General features: G+C 33.5%; 1 protein-coding gene across 9 annotated transcripts in view; it reads right to left on the bottom strand.

The window, feature by feature from the left end:
* Positions 1–16,735, bottom strand: part of LOC122798462 (uncharacterized protein DDB_G0290685-like) — a 416,297-nt gene that overhangs the window by 167,118 nt on the left and 232,444 nt on the right. For 5 of the 9 annotated variants that reach the window (XM_044067407.1, XM_044067405.1, XM_044067411.1 and 2 more), the window contains 4 exons: positions 12,808–12,891; positions 10,037–10,120; positions 3,651–3,734; positions 867–950 (listed from right to left, as the gene is read on the bottom strand). In XM_044067407.1, coding sequence (XP_043923342.1) covers positions 867–950; positions 3,651–3,734; positions 10,037–10,120; positions 12,808–12,891 — 336 coding nt within the window. The remainder of the gene's footprint in view (positions 1–866; positions 951–3,650; positions 3,735–10,036; positions 10,121–12,807; positions 12,892–16,735) is intronic. The other 4 variants (XM_044067410.1, XM_044067408.1, XM_044067406.1 and 1 more) reach the window with 4 other exon arrangements.

Below are 16,735 nucleotides of genomic sequence, written 5' to 3' on the forward strand. Positions count from 1 at the left end.
ATAATATTTATCACTATAAGACACACTACAGAGTATTGTAAAAAATATGACCCAGAAGAAAATAATTTTTTTATATGAGCGCTAAAACCCATTCACTCCAAAAACAGTGAATGCATGTTATGTATATTAAGATCATTCCATGCAGAACATACTTGTGATTTATTTGCTGATGTCAGAAGCTTTATTGCATCTTTTTTACTGATAACTTAAAGAATTTGAAGAGCTTTTTTATTTAGTTTTTGTTTTCTACAGGTTAACCACTCATTGTTTGGTATTTTACAAACCACAAAAGTTAAAAGTTCCTTTTGAAACTATTTTAAACCCTAGTCAGTGAAAGAAAACATGGTAAACATAGAACAACTTCATTCAAGTTGAAATAATCAAATAAACTTGTCATAAAAAGTGTATGATATAAAGCAGTAATTATACCAGTTATTGGCAGTTCAGTCTGCTAAATTAAGATACGATAAATAAAAAAGGAATACCATTATAATACTGGATATATGTATTTGTGATTGTATAAGTGAAAAAACTTCCAGTATTAACATTAAAAGGCTTCTTTCTACATCTGAATGCTGTTTGTAATTGAAATCTAAAAGTTTATGTGTATAATTCAGAAATGTTTTTACTATTGTTTTATATTGCAATTAATGCCCTACTTGTTATCCATCTATTTTGTGCCAGACATTGTAAAGGAACTTTTTCTTTCTTTCATTTTTCTTTCTTTGGATTTTTCTCCACTATAAATAACACTTGTACATGGCAAGCATATCAAATTCCTGTAATTTTATTTTCGGTTTATCTGTCATTGTTTATAAAGACATGTTAAAAATATTATGAAGGGAAAAAAAATATTAACTAGATACCTTCTTCTGGATCCTCATCTTCAACATCCTTAGGTTGACTGGCAATTACTTCTGTTTCTTCTACATTACCATCATTTTCAATTCCTGTAATCATAATTATATTAAAGAAAGAAAATGAGCATAAAATAACTTAGTTTAAAAATTAATAAGTAGGAAATGCATTGTCAGACTTTATGAATGGATCGTAACTTCAATACCACATTTCAGGCATTAGTCTATTGATATTTCCCTAAAGCTTATGCATTGCAAATAATTTTTCCAAAGGAAAGCATATTAAATAAGCAAAAAAATTCAATACCAAAAGAGGAATATTCTGGCATTTTTAACAAATTTCCTCACTCAGAAAAGAAGCATCTCAAGAATTCACGTCAAAAGCTGCTACTTAAGTTTCAGCTTATGCAACAAGAATTTGTTCAGATTAAGGTTTGTGCTGCATCCAAGATCTTTATTTACTCATTTTTGCTGTGAAAAAGGCATGCAATTCATTCTCGTGTCTTTTTTAGAATGTCAGATTGTTTGTTACCCAAATAAATATTTATGTCTTACTATGTGTTGAGTCTATACATTCCACATTATCACCAATTAAAAAAAAATCTCACACGAAGCCTAACTATGCATAAGATAAAATTAATCTCATAACAAATTCTGCAAAAAAGATCCACTGCCAGTGTAAAATTTATAAAACAATGATCTTAAAAACTCTCAACACGCAGCTGTAAAATAAACACTAGACAAATAAAATCCAAAAATGAAGGCGCTTTTCAGTGGAACTGATCCATCAAAAACAATTTATCTCTGAAACAATATGTTTAATTTTATGCCAAAACTATAACTCAGTGTTAGGTCTATGTACCAATTACTCATATAATAGAATCATCATTTTATACTGAATCCTTCTTTCTCTCTATATCTTAATATTGCTAGTTGATATTACAAATAATATCCATGTACTGTGGTTTATTTTGGAACAATACTATACCCCATGCTATACCTAAATTATTTCAATACTAGCTCTTTAAAAAAAAATAAGCAAAAAAACTGCAATTAGAAAAGAAAAAGAAAAATGAATTAAGTATTACAATGCTGGTGCAATATAAATCTCTAAACTCTTTTCACAAATAGGGAAATTATATATCCACTGATGTTCAAACATCAGTAACTTACCTGTCACTTAAGAACAACTCCATGGGCAGTTTCCTCTTAATTTGATATATTCAAACATTTTAGTCCTTCTTCTTACAAGTATCTTTTTAAATATCATCAGCTTTAATTTAATGATCTAGCAATTTCATGTTACTTTAGCCATATTTATATAAAACAGTTTTCTTCAATTTCCTTATTTGCATTGGTTTTACTGTTGCACTGTGGCTTTAATTTCTCCTATTAATATATATTTTTCCTGTCTCACGCCTTCATTAACAGAATTCTTACAGAAAATTAAACCATTTTATGGTCTTTTCTACTAATTGTTTTAGACTTTAATCATTATGAAGGGTAGCAGTGTAATTTTATATGTACTATTGGCAGCTGCTTTTACATCATACACTTTTTTACACTTGTGTCACTGTTCATGGTTCATACACTTATTTAACCCAGCTGCTCCAGTAATTCTGAATTTCCAAAACATGGGGAATACTCATAAACCCATCTGAATGAAATTAATTCTTCACTACTCTGTCATTTTTTACTGTACAAACATAGTTTAAATACTAAAGGGAGGTAAAAAAAAATTAAAAAAAAGATTCTGTGAAGATAAAATAAGGCAGAAAGAAGTGGGAACTTGGTTTTATAACATATGTATGCTTTCCAGTTCATTCAGCTTGGTTAACTGCATAGAAAACAACCCCAGGACATGAAAACAATCATGCCTTAAAGTATCGCTGCAAGAGTATGACACCACAACTTCCAGAGTCATGAATAATATTTATCACTATAAGACACAATACAGAGTATTGTAAAAAATATGACCCAGCTGAAAATATTTTTTTATATGAGCGCTAAAACCCATTCAGTTCAAAAACTGTGAATGCATGTTATCTATATTAAGATCATTCCATGCAGAACATACTTGTGATTTATTTGCTGATGTCAGAAGCTTTATTGCATCTTTTTTACTGATAACTTAAAGAATTGGAAGAGCTTTTTTATTTTGTTTTTGTTTTCTACAGGTTAACTACTCATTGTTTGATATTTTACAAACCACAAAAGTTAAAAGTTCCTTTTGAAACTATTTTAAACCCTAGTCAGTGAAACAAAACATGGTAAACATAGAACAATGCCATTCAAGTTGAAATAATCAAATAAACTTGTCATAAAAAGTGTATGATATAAAGCAGTAATTATACCAGTTATTGGCAGTTCAGTCTGCTAAATTAAGATATGATAAATGAAAAAGGAATACCATTATAACACTGGATATATGTAATTGTGATTGAACAGGTGAAAAAACTTCCAGTATTAACATTAAAATGCTTCCTTCTACACCTGAATGCTGTTTGTAATTGAAATCTAAAAGTTTATGTGTATAATTCAGAAATGTTTTTACTATTGTTTTATATTGCAATTAATGCCCTACTCATTATCCATCTATTTTGTGCCAGACATTGTAAAGGAACTTTTTTCTTCCTTTCATTTTTTCTTTCTTTGGATTCTTCTCCACTATAAATAACACTTGTACATGGCAAGCATATCAAATTCCTGTAATTTTATTTTCGGTTTATCTGTCATTGTTTATAAAGACATGTTAGAAATATTATGAAAGGAAAAAAAATATTAACTAGATACCTTCTTCTGGATCCTCATCTTCATCATCCTTAGGTTCATTGGCAATTACTTCTGTCTCTTCTTCATTACCGTCATTTTCACTTCCTGTAATCATATTTATATTAAAGAAAGAAAATGAGCATAAAATAATTTAGTTTAAAAATTAATAAGTAGGAAATGCATTGTAAGACTTTATGAATGGATCGTAACTTCAATACCACATTTCAGGCATTAGTCTATTGATATTTCCCTAAAGCTTATGCATTGTAAATAATTTCTCCAAAGGAAAGCATATTAAATAAGCAAAAAAATTCAACACCAAAAGAGGAATATTCTGGCATTTTTAACAAATTTCCTCACTCAGAAAAGAAGCATCTCAAGAATTCACGTCAAAAGCTGCTACTTAAATTTCAGCCTATGCAACAAGAATTTGTTCAGATTAAGGTTTTTGCTGCATCCAAGATCTTTATTTACTCATTTTTGCTGTGAAAAAGGCATGCAATCCATTCTCGTGTCTTTTTTTAGAATGTCAGATTGTTTGTTACCCAAATAAATATTTAAGTTTTACCATGTATTGAGTCTATACATTCCACATTATCACCAATTAAAAAAGAATCTCACACGAAGCCTAACTATGCATAAGATAAAATTAATCTCATAACAAATTCTGAAAAAAAGATCCACTGCCAGTGTAAAATTTATAAAACAATGATCTTAAAAACTCTCAACACACAGCTGTAAAATAAACCCTAGATAAATAAAATTCAAAAATGAAGGAGCTTTTCAGTGGAACTGATCCAACATCAACAATTTATCTCTGAAAAGATATGTCTAATTTTATGCCAAAACTATAACTCAGTGTTAGGTCTATGTACCAATTACTCATATCATGGAATCATCATTTTATACTGACTTCTTCTTTTTCTCTATATCTTAATACTACTAGTTGATATTACAAATAATATCCACGCACTCGAAACTCTCCTTAGCATGGAGAACATCGATATCTGTGCAGTAACAGAAACCTGGTTCAGGGCTCCCGAGGGCACCCCAGCACTACGAGGTTATACCTCATACCATGCTTTTCAGCCCCAAAACTTGGACCGAACCACAAAAGGAGGGGGAGTATCGATATTCATCAAAGATACCCACACCTCCAGGTTGGTGGCAAAGCACGAAGCATCAGAGACTATCCATGTGCAACTAACAGTGGGTAAAACTGCCTTCCAGTTTATAGCCTGCTACAGACCACCCTCACAAACCCAGGAACCCCACTCAGCCTTCCTGAGAACACTTGAAAATATGAAGGTCTCTCCAAACACCATTATATTAGGCAACTTCAACTACCCAAACATAGACTGGGAGCATTACTCTAGCTCCAACACCCTAGCCCAAAGGTTCCTAGAATTTATAAACTCAAATGCTATGGAACAACTTGTTACTATTCCCACAAGAGAGGGGAAAACATACTGGACCTGATCATCACCAACATGGGGACTTTATGCTCCAGACCAGAAGTGTATCCCTCACTGGTAAGATCAGACTATACACTAATCTCACTGGATATTCACATCCCGACCCCACCCCCTGCCCAGAAAAACCACAGTGAAAAACTTCTCTAAAGCAAATTTCACACTCCTCAAAACCGAGGTGGAATCCTTCAAAGCCCCCGGGCCTGTGGAAAATATGGCCCAGACCGCAGAATCCTTTATAAACACATTCTATGAACACCTTCAGGAATGCATGGATCATGCGATCCCAAATAAAACCAAGACCCAATCTTCCAAAGGCAGACGTCCTGTCTGGTAGACCCCAGCCATAAACAAACTATACAATATAAGAAGGAAACTACTAAATGATAGAGTAAAATCCCAAAAAGGGAAGGCATCACTGATCAGTATTAGCAAAAAACTACAGGCACTCATAAAATTGTCTAAGGCCAGCTTCAAGAGAAAAATTGCACAGGACACTAAGGATAATCACAAAGCCCAGATATGCTCAGAATTAGTCTAAAATGACAAAAAATGCAATGAACCCACAGACATTGCCAACATCCTAGCTGACAGGTTCAGCGAAAACTCCCCGCCCCTCACCCCACCAAAAGGGCAAATATCTATCCCAGCAGAGTGCTGCCCCCCTGACATCTCAGATGCTCAGGTAAGAGCCGCCCTCTCCAAAGCAAAAAACACAGCATCAATGGGACCAGACGGTGTCCCGGGCTGTGTCCTACATGAACTCTAAGAAGAGCTAAACCCAAACATAAAATTACTGTTCAACCTCAGCCTTACTACAGGATATGTGCCCAAAGAGTGGCATACAGCATCAGTGGTCCCTCTCCATAAAGGTGGTGCCTCAATGGATCCTGGAAACTATCGCCCATAAGCCTGACTAGCTTGGTCTGCAAAGCTATGGAAAGGATCATCATGGACCTCATAAATAAAGATATTGGGGACCTACAGACACTGGATCCTACCCAGTTTGGCTTTGTTAAGGGCAGATCCTGCCTCTTAAACCTGGTTGATTTCTTTGAAACAGTCACCAAGGTGATTGACGAGGGAAAGGTGGTCCACACAGCCTACCTGGGCCTCGCAAAATCCTTCGATACAATACCCCACTCGGGCATTATAGATAAGGTCACCAGCTTAAATATAAACCCCTATGTCACTAGATGGATTGCAAACTGGCTCAAGGACAGAACCCACATGGTTAGAATTGCTGTAGCCATGTCAGACTCCAAATCAGTTACAAGTGGTGTCCCACAAGGCTCAGTCCTGGGACCTCTCTTGTTCGGTATATATTTCTTGGAGGTACAGGCCAACACGGAAGGATTGTGGCTGACCAAGTTCGCAGATGACTGCATACTGGGCACCATAATCGACTCTCCAGCTGACACAAGCATCCTCCAAAAGGGCCTCATAGAAATAGACAACTGGTGCCAGAGCCATGGCCTCAAGCCAAATGCCAAAAAGTGTATAGTCATCCCCTTTGGCAAAAACAAAGTGCCCACAAATTACCACATAGGTGGTAATCCATTAAATACAGAAGAAGTAATTAGGGACCTGGGGACCCAAGTTGATAGCAATCTCTCATTTGACAACCACGTGGCCAAAGTGGTTAGAAAAACATTTTATATAGCCCACCTAATCATGAAGGGATTCACATCTAGATCAAGGGAGGTCATCGTGCCTCTTTACTCATCCCTCATCAGGCCCATAATTGAGTACAATGCCCGTTTTGGAATGTACCTTACCAGACACCTGCAGCAACTGGAAAGACCCCAAAAGTACCTCACCAAGAGGATCAAAGGGCTCAAACAGATGCCATATGCTGCCTGGTTAAAGAAACTCCAGCTCTACTCAATGGCATACCACCTGTTCAGAGGCGATTTGTGCCTGACGTATAAAGCCATGGCCAACCCAGAATTAATGGACATGCTGCAACTCAGAAAATCCAAATCCCATCGAGCTACGCACTCGAGAGACTTGAACTTCAGCACTGAAATAAATAGGACATGCTGGAGGGACAGATTCATAACCCAGAGGCTCCCTTCACTCTGGAATAAAATCCCAGTCCAGGTTAGGCAGAGTCCCTCATTGACTTTCTTCAAGAGGAATCTTGATGAGTGGATGGGAGATCGTAGGTTTACCCCAGGTATCACTTCTGTGACACTGTTAGACAGAGGCACAGTATACTAACCTCGAAAAAGGGCATAGCAAAATAAATTTAAAATGGGTGGCAAAAGCCAAACACATTCTGGCTAGGCTTATAAATGCCCTAGGGCAGATAGCCTAGTATGAACCTATGAACCTATGAACCTATGTACTGTAGTTTATTTTGGAACTGTAGTATACCCCATGCTATACCAAAATTATTTCAACACCAGTTCTTTAAAAAAACAAGCAAAAAAATGCAATTAAAAAAGAAAAAGAAAAATGAATTAAGTATTACAATGCTGGAGCAATATAAATCTCTAAACTTTTCTCATAAATAGGGAAATTATATTTCCACTCATGTTCAAACATCAGTAACTTACCTGTCACTTAAAACAACCCCATTGGCATTTTCCTCTTAATTTGGTATATTCAAACATTTTAGTCCTTCTTCTTAAAAATATCTTTTTAAATATCATCAGCTATTATTTAATGTTCTAGCAATTTCAAGTTACTTTAGTCATTCTCTTCAAATATATATATATATATATATATATATATATATATATATATATATATATATATATATATATTTATATCTATATAGACTCAACACACTCATAACAAATTCTGCAAAAAGGATCCACTGCCAGTGTAGAATTTATAAAACAATGATCGTAAAAACTCTCAACACGCAGCTGTAAAATAATCCCTAGACAAATGCAATCCAAAATTGAAGGCACTTTTCAGTGGAACTGATCCAACATAAACAACTTATCTCTGAAACGATGTGTTTACTTTTATGCCAAAACTATAACTCAGTGTTAGGTCTCTGTACCAATTACTCATATAAAGGAAGCATAATTTTATACTGAATCCTTCTCTCTCTCTATATCTTAATATTGCTAGTTGATATTACAAATAATATCCATGTACTGTGGTTTATTTTGGAACTGTAGTATACCCCATGCTATACCAAAATGATTTCAACACCAGTTCTTTAAAAAAAAAACAAGCAGAAAAAATGCAATTAAAAAAGAAAAAGAAAAATGAATTAAGTATTACAATGCTGGAGCAATATAAATCTCTAAACTCTTCTCACAAATAGGGAAATTATATTTCCACTGATGTTCAAACATCAGTAACTTACCTGTCACTTAAGAACAACCCCATGGGCAGTTTCCTCTTAATTTGGTATATTCAAACATTTTAGTTCTTCTTCTTACAAATCGCTTTTTAAACATCATCAGCTTTTATTTAATGTTCTAGTAATTTCATGTTACTTTAGTCATTCTGTTCATATATAAAACAATTTTCTTCCATTTCCCTATTTGCATTGGTTTTACTGTTGCACTATGGCTTTAATTTGTTCCTATTAATATATTTTTTCCTGTCTCACACGTCTTCATTAACAGAATTCTTTTGCTGAAAATTAAACCATTTTATGCCTCTATACTAATTGTTTTTAGACTTTAAACATTATGAAGGGTAGCTATGTACTTTTATCTGTCCTTTTGACAGCTGCTTTTACATCATACACATATTTTACACTTGTGTCACTGTTCATGCTTCACACACTTATTTACCCAAGCTGCTCCAGGAATTCTGAATTTCCAAAGCATGGGGAATACTCATTAACCCATCTGAATGAAAGAAAATCCTTCACTACTCTGTCATTTTCTACTTTACAAATATAGTTAAATAATGTTAAAAATGATTCTGTGAAGATAAAATAAGGCAGAAAGAAGTGGGAACTTGGTATTATAACATATGTATGCTTTCCAGTTCATTCAGCTTGGTTAACTGCATAGAAAACAACCCAAGGACACAAAATCAATCATGCCTTAAATTATTGCTGCAAGAGTATAACACCACATCTTCCAGAATCATGAATAATATTTATCACTATAAAACACACAACAGAGTATTGTAAAAAATATGACAAAGCTGAAAATAATTTTTTATATGAGCGCTAAAACCCAGTCACTCCAAAAACAGTGAATACATCTTATCTATATTAAGATCATTCCATGCAGAATATACTTTTGATTTATTTGCTGATGTCAGAAGCTTTATTGCATCTTTTTTACTGATAACTTAAAGAATTGGTAGAGCTTTTTTATTTTGTTTTTCTTTTCTACAGGTTAACTTGTCATAGTTTGGTATTTTACAAACCACAAAAGTTAAAAGTTCCTTTTGAACTTATTTTAAACACTAGTCAGTGAAGGAAAACATGGTAAACATAGAAAAACTTCATTCAAGTTGAAATAAATAAACTTGTCATAAAAAGTGTATGATATAAAGCAGTAATTATACCAGCAATTGGCGGTTCAGTATGCTAAATTAAGATAAGATAAATGAAAAGGGAATACCATTATAAAACTGGACATCTGTAATTGTGATTGAATAGGTGAAAAAAGTTCCAGTATTAACATTAAAATGCTTCCTTCTACACCTGAATGCTGTTTGTAATTGAAATCTAAAAGTTTATGTGTATAATTCAGAAATGTTTGTACTATTGTTTTATATTGCAATTAATGCCCTACTCATTATCCATCTATTTTGTGCCAGACATTGTAAAGGAACTTTTTTCTTTCTTTCATTCTTTCTTTTTTTGGATTCTTCTCCACTATAAATAACACTTGTACATGGCAAACATATCAAATCCCTGTAATTGTATTTTCGGTTTATCTGTCATTGTTTATAAAGACATGCTAAAAATATTATGAAAAGAAAAAAAATTTATTAAGTAGATACCTTCTTCTGGATCCTCATCTTCATCATCCTTAGATTCATTGGCAATTACTTCTGTCTCTTGTTCATTACCGTCATTTTCACTTCCTGTAATCATATTTATATTAAAGAAAGAAAATGAGCATAAAATAACTTAGCTTAAAAATTAATAAGTAGGAAATGCATTGCAAGACTTTATGAATGGATCTTAACTTCAATACCACATTTCAGGCAGGAGTCTATTGATGTTTCTCTAAAGCTTATGCATTGTAAATAATTTCTCCAAAGGAAAGCATATTAATAAGGAAAAAAATTCAACACCAAAAGAGGAATATTCTGGCATTTTTAACAAATTTCCTCACTCAGACAAGAAGCATCTCAAGAATTTACGTCAAAAGCTGCTACTTAAGTTTCAGCCTATGTAACAAGAATTTGTTCAGATTAAGGTTTTTGCTGCATCCAGGATCTTTATTTACTCATTTTTGCTTTAAAAAAGGCATGCACCCATTGTCGTGTCTTTTTTAAAATGTCTAATTGTTTGTTACCCAAATAAATATTTACGTTTTATCATGTATTGAGTCTATACATTCCACATTATCACCAATTAAAAAAAAAACTCACACTAAGCCTAACTATGCATAAGATAAAATTAATCTCATAACAAATTCTGCAAAAAGGATCCACTGCCAGTGTAAAATGTATAAAACAATGATCGTAAAAACTCTCAACACGCACCTGTAAAATAATCCCTAGACAAATAAAATCCAAAAATGAAGGCACTTTTCAGTGGAACTGATCCAACATAAACAATTTATCTCTGAAACGATGTGTTTACTTTTATGCCAAAACTATAACTCAGTGTTAGGTCTATGTACCAATTACTCATATAAAGGAAACATCATTTTATACTGAATCCTACCTTCTCTCTATATCTTAATATTGCTAGTTGATATTACAAATAATATCCATGTACTGTGGTTTATTTTGGAACTGTAGTATACCCCATGCTATACCAAAATTATTTCAACACCAGTTCTTTAAAAAAAACAGCAGAAAAAATGCAATTAAAAAAGAAAAAGAAAAATGAATTAAGTATTACAATGCTGGAGCAATATAAATCTCTAAACTCTTCTCACAAATAGGGAAATTATATTCCACTGATGTTCAAACATCAGTAACTTACCTGTCACTTAAGAACAACCCCATGGGCAGTTTCTTCTTAATTTGGTATAGTCAAACATTTTAGTTCTTCTTCTTACAAATCGCTTTTTAAACATCATCAGCTTTTATTTAATGTTCTAGTAATTTCATGTTACTTTAGTCATTCTGTTCATATATAAAACAATTTTCTTCCATTTCCCTATTTGCATTGGTTTTACTGTTGCACTATGGCTTTAATTTGTTCCTATTAATATATTTTTTCCTGTCTCACACGTCTTCATTAACAGAATTCTTTTGCTGAAAATTAAACCATTTTATGCCTCTATACTAATTGTTTTTAGACTTTAAACATTATGAAGGGTAGCTATGTACTTTTATCTGTCCTTTTGACAGCTGCTTTTACATCATAAACATATTTTACACTTGTGTCACTGTTCATGCTTCACACACTTATTTACCCAAGCTGCTCCAGGAATTCTCAATTTCCAAAGCATGGGGAATACTCATTAACCCGTCTGAATGAAAGAAAATCCTTCACTACTCTGTCATTTTCTACTTTACAAATATAGTTAAATAATGTTAAAAAATGATTCTGTGAAGATAAAATAAGGCAGAAAGAAGTGGGAACTTGGTATTATAACATATGTATGCTTTCCAGTTCATTCAGCTTGGTTAACTGCATAGAAAACAACCCCAGGACATGAAATCAATCATGCCTTAAATTATTGCTGCAAGAGTATAACACCACATCTTCCAGAATCATGAATAATATTTATCACTATAAAACACACAACAGAGTATTGTAAAAAATATGACAAAGCTGAAAATAATTTTTTATATGAGCGCTAAAACCCAGTCACTCCAAAAACAGTGAATACATCTTATCTATATTAAGATCATTCCATGCAGAATATACTTTTGATTTATTTGCTGATGTCAGAAGCTTTATTGCATCTTTTTTACTGATAACTTAAAGAATTGGTAGAGCTTTTTTATTTTGTTTTTCTTTTCTACAGGTTAACTTGTCATAGTTTGGTATTTTACAAACCACAAAAGTTAAAAGTTCCTTTTGAACTTATTTTAAACACTAGTCAGTGAAGGAAAACATGGTAAACATAGAAAAACTTCATTCAAGTTGAAATAAATAAACTTGTCATAAAAAGTGTATGATATAAAGCAGTAATTATACCAGCAATTGGCGGTTCAGTATGCTAAATTAAGATAAGATAAATGAAAAGGGAATACCATTATAAAACTGGACATCTGTAATTGTGATTGAATAGGTGAAAAAAGTTCCAGTATTAACATTAAAATGCTTCCTTCTACACCTGAATGCTGTTTGTAATTGAAATCTAAAAGTTTATGTGTATAATTCAGAAATGTTTGTACTATTGTTTTATATTGCAATTAATGCCCTACTCATTATCCATCTATTTTGTGCCAGACATTGTAAAGGAACTTTTTTCTTTCTTTCATTCTTTCTTTCTTTTTTTGGATTCTTCTCCACTATAAATAACACTTGTACATGGCAAACATATCAAATCCCTGTAATTGTATTTTCGGTTTATCTGTCATTGTTTATAAAGACATGCTAAAAATATTATGAAAAGAAAAAAAAATTATTAAGTAGATACCTTCTTTGGGATCCTCATCTTCATCATCCTTAGATTCATTGGCAATTACTTCTGTCTCTTCTTCATTACCGTCATTTTCACTTCCTGTAATCATATTTATATTAAAGAAAGAAAATGAGCATAAAATAACTTAGCTTAAAAATTAATAAGTAGGAAATGCATTGCAAGACTTTATGAATGGATCTTAACTTCAATACCACATTTCAGGCAGGAGTCTATTGATGTTTCTCTAAAGCTTATGCATTGTAAATAATTTCTCCAAAGGAAAGCATATTAATAAGGAAAAAAATTCAACACCAAAAGAGGAATATTCTGGCATTTTTAACAAATTTCCTCACTCAGACAAGAAGCATCTCAAGAATTTACGTCAAAAGCTGCTACTTAAGTTTCAGCCTATGTAACAAGAATTTGTTCAGATTAAGGTTTTTGCTGCATCCAGGATCTTTATTTACTCTTTTTGCTTTAAAAAAGGCATGCACCCATTGTCGTGTATTTTTTAAAATGTCTAATTGTTTGTTACCCAAATAAATATTTACATTTTATCATGTATTGAGTCTATACATTCCACATTATCACCAATTAAAAAAAAAACTCACACTAAGCCTAACTATGCATAAGATAAAATTAATCTCATAACAAATTCTGCAAAAAGGATCCACTGTCAGTGTAAAATGTATAAAACAATGATTGTAAAAACTCTCAACACGCACCTATAAAATAATCCCTAGACAAATACAATCCAAAAATGAAGGCACTTTTCAGTGGAACTGATCCAACATAAACAATTTATCTCTGAAACGATGTGTTTACTTTTATGCCAAAACTATAACTCAGTGTTAGGTCTATGTACCAATTACTCATATAAAGGAAACATCATTTTATACTGAATCCTTCCTTCTCTCTATATCTTAATATTGCTAGTTGATATTACAAATAATATCCATGTACTGTGGTTTATTTTGGAACTGTAGTATACCCCATGCTATACCAAAATTATTTCAACACCAGTTCTTTAAAAAAAAAACAGCAGAAAAAATGCAATTAAAAAAGAAAAAGAAAAATGAATTAAGTATTACAATGCTGGAGCAATATAAATCTCTAAACTCTTCTCACAAATAGGGAAATTATATTCCACTGATGTTCAAACATCAGTAACTTACCTGTCACTTAAGAACAACCCCATGGGCAGTTTCCTCTTAATTTGGTATATTCAAACATTTTAGTTCTTCTTCTTACAAATCGCTTTTTAAACATCATCAGCTTTTATTTAATGTTCTAGTAATTTCATGTTACTTTAGTCATTCTGTTCGTATATAAAAAAATTTCTTTCATTTCCCTATTTGCATTGGTTTTACTGTTGCACTATGGCTTTAATTTGTTCATATTAATTTATTTTTTCCTGTCTCACACGTCTTCATTAACAGAATTCTTTTGCTGAAAATTAAACCATTTTATGCCTCTATACTAATTTTTTAGACTTTAAACATTATGAAGGGTAGCTATGTACTTTTACCTGTCCTTTTGACAGCTGCTTTTACATCATACACATATTTTACACTTGTGTCACTGTTCATGCTTCACACACTTATTTACCCAAGCTGCTCCAGGAATTCTGAATTTCCAAAGCATGGGGAATACTCATTAACCCGTCTGAATGAAAGAAAATCCTTCACTACTCTGTCATTTTCTACTTTACAAATATAGTTAAATAATGTTAAAAAATGATTCTGTGAAGATAAAATAAGGCAGAAAGAAGTGGGAACTTGGTATTATAACATATGTATGCTTTCCAGTTCATTCAGCTTGGTTAACTGCATAGAAAACAACCCAAGGACACAAAATCAATCATGCCTTAAATTATTGCTGCAAGAGTATAACACCACATCTTCCAGAATCATGAATAATATTTATCACTATATAACACACAACAGAGTATTGTAAAAAATATGACAAAGCTGAAAATAATTTTTTATATGAGCGCTAAAACCCAGTCACTCCAAAAACAGTGAATACATCTTATCTATATTAAGATCATTCCATGCAGAATATACTTTTGATTTATTTGCTGATGTCAGAAGCTTTATTGCATCTTTTTTACTGATAACTTAAAGAATTGGTAGAGCTTTTTTATTTTGTTTTTCTTTTCTACAGGTTAACTTGTCATAGTTTGGTATTTTACAAACCACAAAAGTTAAAAGTTCCTTTTGAACTTATTTTAAACACTAGTCAGTGAAGGAAAACATGGTAAACATAGAAAAACTTCATTCAAGTTGAAATAAATAAACTTGTCATAAAAAGTGTATGATATAAAGCAGTAATTATACCAGCAATTGGCGGTTCAGTATGCTAAATTAAGATAAGATAAATGAAAAGGGAATACCATTATAAAACTGGACATCTGTAATTGTGATTGAATAGGTGAAAAAAGTTCCAGTAGTAACATTAAAATGCTTCCTTCTACACCTGAATGCTGTTTGTAATTGAAATCTAAAATTTTATGTGTATAATTCAGAAATGTTTGTACTATTGTTTTATATTGCAATTAATGCCCTACTCATTATCCATCTATTTTGTGCCAGACATTGTAAAGGAACTTTTTTCTTTCTTTCATTAGGTTCATAGGTTCATAGGTTCATACTAGGCTATCTGCCCTAGGGCATTTATAAGCCTAGCCAGCGTGTGTGTGGCTTTCACCACCCCTTAGGATGAGAATACTATACCCATTAGTTTGCTGTGCCTCTGTCCAGCAGTGACACAGAGATGATTCCCAGGGTAAACCTATGATCTCCCATCCACTCGTCAAGATTTCTCTTGAACAGAGTCAGTGAGGGGCTCTGCCTCACATGGACTGGGATTCTGTTCCATAGTGTAGGGAGTCTCTGGGTGATGAATCTGTCCCTCCAGCATGTCCTATTTATATCCATGTTGAGGTTTAAGTCTCTTGCTCTCGTGGCACTGGTGGATTTGGATTTTTTGAGGTGGAGCATGTCCATTAATTCTGGGTTGGACATGGCCTTGTATTTCAGGCACAGATCACCTCTGAGCAGATGGTATGCGACTGAATAGAGCTGGAGTTTCTTCAGTCGGGCAGCAAATGACATATGTTTGAGCCCCTTTATCCTTTTGGTGAGGAACTTTTGGGGTCTTTCCAACTGCTGCAGGTGTCGGGTAAGGTACATTTCGAATGGGGCGTTGTACTCAATCATTGGTCTGATAAGTGAAGAGTACAGGGGTACAATGACCTCTCCTGATCTGGATGTGAATCCCTTGATGATCAGGTGGGCAATGTAGAAGGTCTTCCTAACCACTTTGGCAATGTGAGTATCAAAAGAGAGGTTACTGTCAACTTGGGTCCCCAGGTCCCTGATAACTTCTTCCGTGTTTAATGGATTACCACCTATGTGGTAATTAGGGGTTACCTTGTTTTTCCCAAAGGGTATGACTATACATTTTTGGCATTTAGCTTAAGGCCATGGCTCTGGCACCAGTTATCCATTTCTATGAGACCTCTCTGGAGGATGTCTGTGTCTGATGGAGTGTCAATTATGGTGCCCAGTTTGTAGTCATCTGCAAATTTTGTCAGCCACAATCCCCCTATGTTTGCCTGCACATCAGAAAAATAAATGCCAAACAAGAGGGAGCCCAGGACTGAGCCCTATGGGACACCACTCATGACCGGCTTAGAGTCTGACATGGCACCAGCAACTCTAACCCTGTGGGTTCTGTCCTTGAGCCAGTTTGCAACCCATCTTGTGACATATGGGTTTACATCTAAGCTGGTGAGCTTTTCTATGATGCCCGAGTGGGTATTGCGTCAACGCTTTTGCTAGGTCAAGGTAGGCTGTGTGAACTGCCTTACCTCATCAATGGCCTTAGTGACTGTCTCGAAAAAGTCGACCAAGTTCAAGAGGCAGGATCTGCCCTTGAC

The sequence above is a fragment of the Protopterus annectens genome, chromosome 3.part1, assembly GCF_019279795.1.
Source record: "Protopterus annectens isolate FY-2018-M chromosome 3.part1, PAN1.0, whole genome shotgun sequence".
Lineage (NCBI taxonomy): Eukaryota > Metazoa > Chordata > Ceratodontiformes > Protopteridae > Protopterus > Protopterus annectens.